Consider the following 9,243-nt stretch of genomic DNA (forward strand, 5'->3'; position numbering starts at 1 on the left):
GCAGCAACAGGGCAGAAACCAGAACCTTTGGACTATTTCTCTCTTATGTTACTAGAAACAAATACATCTCTGTGCAGTTTTGGACTAGGACACCCCTGAGCTCGGTGCTCTCCAGCTGCAGCAGCACGTCAGTAGAAAATGGCACAGCAACACCAAGAGGTAACCAGCGTTCAGTCAACGTGCAGGAACAGAGTCACAAGCTGTAAACATTACCCTGGAAGTGACAAATGATGTTGGCCAGGTCAGAGTAAAAAGGTTCCACAACATTCCCTCGTGCTTGTGAAGCCCCTGAGCCACCTGTTCTGGAGCTATGCATAGAAGAAACAAAACAGAAATCCCTCCTCCTGGAGCACAGCACTAACTCTTCCCAGAAAGGTGTCTGACTCTCCTGGACTAAAAAATTTTCTCCAGTACACAGCAGAGCCTGTTTGTTAGCCTGGAACTGTGTGAGAATGTTTCCAGCTGCTTGTTTGCACTGGGAGGCAGGATGCTCCCCTGCAGGAAAGTTAACTGGGGACAGTGGGTGTGCGGGCTCCACGAGGATTAAGGGCCAAGCTCCACTGAACCAGACCGAATACACCGCACAAAATGGAGAGGCTTTGAACTCTCCCCCATCCCAGAGCGGTGCAACACTGGGATCCTGTGCCTCACACGGCAGTCAGGAAATGGAAGAGCTCCAGCTCTGGGGTCCCACCACAGGAAGAACATGGACCTGTTGGAGCAAGTCCAGAGGAGGCACGAAGTTAATTACTAGGATGGAAAACCTCTCATACAAGGAAAGGCTGAAAGAACTGGGATTGTTGAGCCTGGGAAACAGAAGGCTTTGGGGTGACCTAATTGCAGCATTCCAGTACCTGAAGGCAACTCACAGAAAAGATGGAGACTATTTACAAAGGCCTGGAGTGACAGGACAAGGGAGAATGGCTTCCCACTGACAGAGGGCAGGATTAGATGGGATATTGGGAAGAAATTCTTTATTGTGAGAGAGGTGAGACCCTGGCACAGGTTGCCCAGAGAAGCTTTGGCTGCCCTGTCCCTGAAGTGTTCAAGGCCAGGCTGGACAGAGCTTGGAGCAACCTGGGATAGTGGAAGGTGTCCCTGCCCATGGCAGGGGGGTGGAATGAGATGACCCTGAAGGTCCCTTCCAACCCAAACTATTGTAGGATTCTAGTATTTTAATCTCTAACTGTAACTACTGTAACAGCTTCACCTGCAGTTGTCCTGAGACTCAAGAACCAGTCTTCCAAAGGCCCGGCACCAGGATGGGCCACCAGGCAGCAATTCCAAGAAATACTCTGTCACAGTTTCAGGCAGTTAAAGAGATTCCTGCGAGGTTCAGTGAGTTACCCTCATGACAAGACAGCACATGGTGCCTCCCCAGCTGCACTGCCCTTCTCCAGGATAAGCTGCCTGGCACCGAGGATGAACACCCTGAGAACATCTCATCTCTGTCACCCTCCTGCTCTGTGTCACAGGAGTTTGCTCACCCAACAGTTAAGATGCCCCCTGATGTCCAGGGGAGTTCAGCTCTGTGTTCTACAGATGCAAGCAACCAGCCAGAAGGCACTTGTTCAGAACAGGGAACCTTTATTCTCACTGAGATCTGTACATTCAAGTCGTGCATATTTTAGTCTCTGATGGAGCTGGAGCACTGGATCACAACCGCCTGGTCTCTGAACAGTTTTAAGAGTTTATGCCTCAAAAGTAGCCAAGAAATTCGTGACTATCTCCTTCAACTTTGCTTCTGTCTGGTCAGAGATCTTCCCTTCAGTCCTGTTGGAAGAGTTCAGTTAAACTCTTGACACAGCAACAGATACACAGTCAACCCGAGACAAAGACAGAAGCTTCACAACAAACCTCCCCATTTCTAACAAAATTAGTAGTAGATGATTTAATACATTTCTGTTTGACATATAACGCCATACCACTGACAAAACATCCCTTCTCCTAAAAATGTTAGTCTTGTTCAAGAACTGAAGTCTGTCCACAAATACTTTCAGAGTATGCCTCAGAGACAGAAGGCACATGATTTGGCTCATGACAAACCAAGCCAGGACCAGTTCCCAGGACGGAACTATGGAAATACTCAGTCCCCAACAATCCACTCAGCAGCACTTAACTCACAGCTTAAAGCTGTCAGAAATATGGGCACTGACTCAATTAAGTGACTTCAGGAACAGATCAGAGGAGACACATGCAAGCACGTGCACTTTAAGCATAAGCTGCATTTCCTAAGAGCTGAAGACACTAATCTGAGGAAGGTCAATGGTAGGAAGGCTGATTTAACCTCCAGTTCTGGCACAGGCAGCTGAAGGCCTGATGTTCTAGGATACACTAAATTAACAGTTCAGTGACCATTATTCTGTACTCCAGCCATTAAGTCAATACCCTGGGGATGAAGCATGGCAGACCCCCATACCTGATCGTGGAGAGGAGGGCCTGGTGCTGGCTCAGTACATGGGCGAGGAAAGCGCTCTCAAATTTAGTGATCTTGCTGGGCTCCAGCTTGTCCAAGTGACCTCTTACACCAGCATAGATGACTGCAACCTGTTCCTCGATAGCCATGGGAACTGCAAGGAAGAGAGCACTCGTTCCATCAGAACTCTTGACAACAGGACACATCACAACTACACAGAGCCCTTGGAAGACCAGCTGTGCATGGATAGCCCGGTTCAAGCAAGCCTGCACTTACCCTGTGCGCAGAATGAGCACAGTAACTGCAGCACACAGCACTAACAGGAACACAAACACTCACCGTACTGGCCCTGCTTGAGCAGCTCTGTCAGGCGCACCCCGCGGTTCAGCAGCTGCTGCGTGGCGGCGTCCAGGTCAGAGCCGAACTGGGCGAAGGCGGCGACCTCTCGGTACTGAGCCAGCTCCAGCTTCATGGTACCGGCCACCTGCGGCACAGGGGACAGGTCAGACCCCGTGGGGTCACCTCTAGGGGTGTCACAGAGTCTACAGTTATCTGCAGCTGACAGCTGTCACCAGTCAGCTCTGCCCTGTGCACCAGACAGGTGACTACAAACACTGGCAGATCATATACATTTCTAAAAATCCCACCTTGTAAAAAAAGCATGCTATTTCTCCCTAATATGGCAACAGTTCATATTAAACCTCTCTAATTCCATGCCTGGACAAACGCTCGGGGTTAAGTGAGCATTCTCTATTTCTAGTTGATAGTACCCACTTCAGCAGACCAACACTTAATCCTGCATCTTTATATAGATACAATTTTCCTTTCTCCCCCACCCATCTCAGCGGGCAAGAGAAATAGCAAAGAGTTCTCCAAAGTTGGTCCTTTTATAATTTCATAACACTAGGGAATCCAAAGCTTTATTCCCTCCCTGTTCACAGATCTTCGGAGTCAAATGGGTTGTAATGCCTACACATTAATTACCTCCAGCACAAGGAGGAGCAGCAGTTTCACACTTACCTGCTTCATAGCCCTGGTCTGAGCAGCAGAACCCACACGGGACACAGACAGACCAACGTTGATGGCTGGACGGATACCTTTGTAGAACAACTCAGTTTCCAAGAAAATCTGTAGGAGGAAATTGTTTTATTCTCTTGGTCAGAAGCCTGGAGGCCTCCTCAGAGACCGGTCAGTAAGTTACAAGGGGGTACTGGGACAGGAAGCAGTCCCACCTGTCCATCAGTGATGGAGATGACGTTGGTTGGAATGTAAGCAGACACGTCCCCAGCCTGGGTCTCGATGACAGGCAGGGCAGTCAGGGAGCCACCCCCAAAGGAGTCATTCATCTTGGCCGCTCTCTCCAGCAGCCGGGAGTGCAGGTAGAACACATCCCCTGGGTAGGCCTCGCGGCCGGGGGGACGGCGCAGCAGCAGGGACATCTGACGGTAGGCAACGGCCTGTGTGGTGCAAAGGGAGCTGTCAGAGTTCGGCACCTCTCTCAACATGCTGGACTTACACACACCAAGGCCAGACCACGAGCCCTATAAACAGTGTTTCTGACCTGTTTGGACAAGTCATCGTAGATGATCAACGCGTGTTTCCCGTTGTCTCTGAAGTATTCCCCCATGGAGCAGCCTGAATAGGGAGCCAGATACTGAAGGGGTGCTGCATCAGACGCTGTGGCAGACACCACGATGGTGTACTTCATGGCATCTGGAAAGGATTGGAGACACATACTGCTGAGCATGTTACCTCATCACGCCCCAAGTCAGCAAACACAACACACGTGTGTTGTCAAGTACCAGTGCTAAAGCACGCCCAGGCAGTGTCACTACACTGCCACAGGAAAGCCCACCACACCAGCTGAACCTGCCTGTTAGCTCAACTAACTCAGGAAGTCCCAAGAGCAAATTCGTGGCAGCTAACACCCAACACCTGCAGACTTCTTTCCCATTTAAAATGAAATTTAAACCTTTACTGACACACTTTTGTTCTAGAAGTAACTCACGCTGAAAGCCCATGGTTTCCTGGATGCTTCAAGGCTGTTGCAAAACCCTTTATAGTCCCAAACCAATTACTGTCCTTAAAATGTGGGGGTTTTCCCCAATCAAGGTGCTTGACCAGCAGGCAGGAAGTCAGGTGCTGGTCTCTTACAAGTTCTGTTACATGTGCAGCCTTGGTCATGGACATCATTTTCTGAAGGGATGCTATCATTTAATGCCTTGTGTTTGGGCTGTGAAGGCTCCCCACTAAATTTGCAGCTGCCATTCACATCGACTGGCATATGGAACACATGAACACATGGAACAAATGCCAAGTCCATAAATATTTGTCGCCAGGCCTGCCTGACTGCAAAGGGCAAGCTCTCAACTCAATTCAGCAGTTTGGGGGCCTCAGAATGGTATTTTCCCCACTTGCCTAGAAAGGATTCTTCTCCACAAAGCCAAGTAATTCAGTCATTTAACAAGAATTCTGTTTACATTTGCAGCCACCAGAGGGCACAGCAGTACTCAGCATTACAGTGAGAAGAGGATGTCAGCAGGAGCCACCTCCCAATATCTGTACCTGCGTCAGTGAGCCTCTTCACCAGCTGAGCAACAGTGGATCTCTTCTGGCCAATTGCAACATAGATACAGTACAGCTTCTTCTTCTCATCCGTCCCATCGTTGAATCGTTTCTGGTTGATTATTGTGTCAATTGCAATCGAAGTTTTCCTGTGGAACACAGAGGCCGGTAAGTTAAGCTGCCCCGGGTTCTCCCACTCCCTACACAGCCCTGTGGTCCCTGCTTAAGGAACATTTTAGGTTTGGGCATTTAACTCACCCTGTCTGCCTGTCACCAATGATCAGCTCACGCTGGCCACGACCAATGGGCACCAAGCTGTCCACAGCCTTAATCCCAGTCTGCATAGGCTCACGCACAGAGATCCTGGGAATGATCCCAGGTGCCTTCAAGCCAACTCTCCTGCGTGTCTTGGATGCAATAGCGCCCTTTAAAGAGAAGAAAAAATTGCTGAGGTCTGTATCACATAGATAAAAGCAGAGGTAGTTAACACCTAGATACACTTACCTTCCCATCAATTGGATTGCCCAGGGCATCTACAACACGGCCCAGCAGCTCTTCCCCCACTGGAACATCCACGATGGCTCCAGTCCTCTTCACAACATCCCCCTCCTTGATCAGTCTGTCATTACCAAACACTACAACACCAACGTTGTCAGGCTCCAGATTCAAGGACATACCCTGGGACAGAGATCACATTATCCTTACAAAACCCATACCAACACATGTGAGAACTGTGACAGTGACTCTTTTACAGTGTACAAAATCCCAAAAAATCTACCTCAATCTTATTTGTAACAGTCAGTGTTCTGCTTTTACATACAAAGCCTCTGTTTAACTCCACAGTGCTTAAAGAACGTGCCTAAGCTTTCAACTTACCCCATAATTGTACCACAGCAGTCTAGCACTGAATCTCTATAAAAACCAGAAAGGATAAGCAGGGTTTGAGTACAAGTTTTCTCTTGCCTAGGAGCTGGACAAGAGAAAAGCACTGGCTTCTTCAGTGCCCAAGGTGAGATAGGTCATTAAAAATGCTGGAAGAGCTCTTTCAGTACTCTTGGAACAACCAACAGGTTTTTAATCCACTCTTAAGACTACAAGCCAGCAAGCTGCATGCTGTACTGGAGCAGAGAGGCCATTATTCAACAGGAAATAGAAAAGCCACCCTGAAACTGAAGAAAACAAAATCCAGTGCCAGGTTAGCCCTAGTACTTCCCAGATGAAGACAAAAAAAGCTCAAATGTTGGCTTAGAACCAGATACTGATACTGAAAGCCAAGTGTTACAAATTAAAAAACTTTCATTGTTACTATACATTAAAGATGCAATGAAGCTGATACAATGACTCCACGGGTACCCCCAAGCACTTTAACTGTCCCTGGGCTAAAGGAACTGCTTTAGTGACAGCTCACCTTCAGCCCAGAAGAGAATTCCACCATCTCCTCTGCCTGGACATTTCTCAGGCCGTACACACGGGCAATACCGTCACCGATGGAGAGCACACGGCCCGTCTCCTCCAGCTCAGCCGAGGTGTCAGCTCCCAGAATACGTTCCTCCAGAATAGAGGATACCTCCGCAGTACCTGGAAAGAGAGTTTAAAAGCACATCAAGGCACAGTATGAACCCAGTAAGCTTGTCTTGAATTCACAAGGTGCCCTTCCTCAAATGTGCCACAAAGTCTAGCAAACAACACCCTTACTTAGGATGCATAAGATGAATAACAGCCTCTGTACTCCCAGTTAATAAAAGCAGCTTGAAATCATCATTACAAGCCAGTTTTAACCAGAACACAGATGGCTGTTTAGTTATCAATTTTCTTGATTATGTCCTACACTACTATGAATCTCTCTCCCTGGAAAACAATTAGATTAATTAATTAGCCTTAGCTCAGAGAGAACAGGCACGCTTGCTCTGCTTGTTGAGCAGTTACTTAGACTTGGATGCATCAAAACACCCAGCCAATTGATTTGTAATCCAAGATCCAAACATACCTAAAGGAATTCCATACATTTAAGGAGCAAGTTGTTCGATATAAACTGTAAAAATGTATCCTCCATCTTCCTCAAATTTGTTTGGCTGCATACCTCCAACAATCTTTTATTTCCACATCTAATGAACAGTAAATAACACTGTGAAACTGTTACTTCCCAATAACCTTTAATTGCCCTAAACCACTTCAAAATAACGTACATGAACCGCTGCCAAAAACACAGCTACGCAGAGCAGCTGTCTTCTCTAAACACCAAACTGCTGGCAGCAAAAAAACCATGCTCAAGGACACAAGGTCAAACCCAGGCAGGCCTGGGAAAGTCATCTGCTTCTTCATAGTGTTCCAGGCAGGACAGGAAACTCCAACTTGGGGCAATTTTTTTCAAATAGTTCTGCAGGAGTTGAAGGCTGACTGGAATCCTCGTGAAGCAGGTACCTGTGTAAACCAGCTGACATGTGGTGTCCCCCTAGTTAGGGCACGTTTTGAATTTTAATTGAAGTGCAGTTTGCAGGATGTGACTGCGTAACATTTCACTGTTAAATACTGTCAGAACATAAAGGTCCTCAAGTGCTGTCAAATAACACCCATCATATTCAAATTCCCATTTTGTCTGACAGACCAAGCTCTTAAACCACACTCAAGACCTTCCTCGGACTCACCAGTTTTCTGAAAGCATGGTTTGGAGGCATGGAGGTTTCGTGTAGCAACAAATGCTGCACCCAGGGTGTTTCTGGAAACCTAAAATAAGCAATTGTTTCAGAACCAATGAGATTTCCTTAATCATGCAAAAAACATGCTAAGAGATAACACACTGGGATTTTTCATTTTGAGCTTATGATCTGTCTCAGTTTTGAGCTGAACTTCACAGCACTTCATTCACAATTACAGAACAAGTTCTGGAGTTCCAGAACCAACCCCAGCACCACCAAGAAAGGACAAATGGTGAAGGAGGTTGCTCCCAACCCCTTGCTGCGTTTTTCTGCAGTGCACTGATGTCACCATCAAGCACTGCAGCAGCTCCCAGAGCAAAACCTCCTCTTGCTTGGCACCTCTGCGCTAATCATCAGAACCTTGGGCATAGAGAAATCACTGCACCACTCAGGGTTCTGCACAGGGGAGAAATAAGACTGTGTCTCCTAAGAAAAATCTAACTGCAGTGTTTTTGGCATGGCTAACACATATTGAAAAAAACCACAAACACTCCAGTAAAAGAACAGAACCACAGAATCAATTAGTTGGAAAAGACCTCCAAGATCATTGAGTCCAACCTGTGACTGAATGCTACCATGTCAACTAGATCATGGCAGAGTCTATTCTTAAACACCTTCAGGGACAGTGACCCCACCACCTCCCTGGGAAGCCCATTCCAATGTCTATTCACCCTTTCTGTAAAGAATTTATTTCTAATATCCAACTTAAAACACTATGGAAAAAAAATCTGTAATAATAAGTTCATTAGATTACACTCCTGCATCCCAAGCAAGCCTCCCAGTGCAGTCCCCTGCAGCACCGTCAGTGCAATTTATTTAATGCCCTGTTCGCCGGGCAGGCCTCTCCCTCATTCACCTTTACTGAGGACAAGGGCGCGAGAGGCTCTTGACGGCTCTTCCCACGCTCTTCCTCTCCTCACAAACACGGGACAAAACTCTCCATCCCCTCGCAACTCACACCCCCAACCTTGACCTTGCCCTGGAAGCTTTCAGCCACTACCCTGAGCCCGGTGAAGGACACCTCACCCCTCAGCGGGGTCTGCCCCACATCGCTGAGGGGACACCCCCCGCTGCCCTCCCCACACTCCGATGTTCCCCCTCAATGTCACCGCGGCCGCCAAGATGGCGGCAGCGGCGCGTCCCCCTCGGCCCCGCTGGGTCCGGGGCGGGCAGGGCGCTCACCAGGCCGGCCTGCCGCGGCAGGGAGCGGGCGAGGGCGGCGGCCACGCGGGCGGACAGCATCGCTGCGGCGGCAGAGGCGGCGGGACCCGGGGAGGCTGCGGCGGAGGGACGCTGAGGGCTGCCGGCCCCGCGCTCTGCTCACAAAATGGCGGCGGCCCCTCACGCCCCTTTTGGCGCCGAGGCCGCGCCCAGGGGGCGGGGCGGGGCGCGGAACCGCTCCACGCGCCCCTGAGATATACTTAAAAATATATATATGCACAGACACAGGCACACGTAATATGCAATGAAATTAATTTAAAAATAATTTAAAAATCTAAATAGGGTTTTTAGGAAATATCCCGCTGCGGGAGGTGCCCTTGAAATGGCCCCCGGCGGGCGGAAGGG

The 9,243-nt window shown here is 48.7% G+C and overlaps 1 protein-coding gene across 1 annotated transcript; it reads right to left on the reverse strand.

Moving 5' to 3' along the window:
- Nucleotides 1-1,566: 1,566 nt before the first annotated feature.
- ATP5F1A (ATP synthase F1 subunit alpha) lies at nt 1,567-8,996 on the reverse strand. The gene is made up of 12 exons (XM_027671647.1): nt 8,860-8,996; nt 7,627-7,705; nt 6,390-6,559; nt 5,486-5,659; nt 5,240-5,406; nt 4,982-5,130; nt 3,978-4,129; nt 3,649-3,873; nt 3,437-3,544; nt 2,756-2,900; nt 2,420-2,570; nt 1,567-1,773 (listed from the first exon to the last, which is right to left on the reverse strand). The coding sequence occupies exons 1-12, from the start codon at nt 8,917-8,919 to the stop codon at nt 1,692-1,694; spliced, it is 1,662 nt and encodes a 553-aa protein (XP_027527448.1). The 5' UTR covers nt 8,920-8,996; the 3' UTR covers nt 1,567-1,691.
- Between the last annotated feature and the right edge of the window lie 247 nt (nt 8,997-9,243).

Source organism: Neopelma chrysocephalum, unplaced genomic scaffold (assembly GCF_003984885.1).
Source record: "Neopelma chrysocephalum unplaced genomic scaffold, ASM398488v2 Primary Assembly neopelma1_97116, whole genome shotgun sequence".
In the NCBI taxonomy this organism is placed as follows: Eukaryota; Metazoa; Chordata; class Aves; order Passeriformes; family Pipridae; genus Neopelma; species Neopelma chrysocephalum.

What these genes read in the sequence shown, in the direction of transcription:
- ATP5F1A (XM_027671647.1), bottom strand. Translation starts at nt 8,919, where the DNA reads ATGCTGTCCGCCCGCGTGGCCGCCGCCCTCGCCCGCTCCCTGCCGCGG. An exon ending in TGCCGCGGCAGGCCGGCCTG is followed by an intron (nt 7,706 to 8,859) that starts GTGAGCGCCCTG and finishes TGCTTATTTTAG; the next exon opens with GTTTCCAGAAACACCCTGGG. An exon ending in AATTCTCTTCTGGGCTGAAG is followed by an intron (nt 5,660 to 6,389) that starts GTGAGCTGTCAC and finishes TCTCTGTCCCAG; the next exon opens with GGTATGTCCTTGAATCTGGA.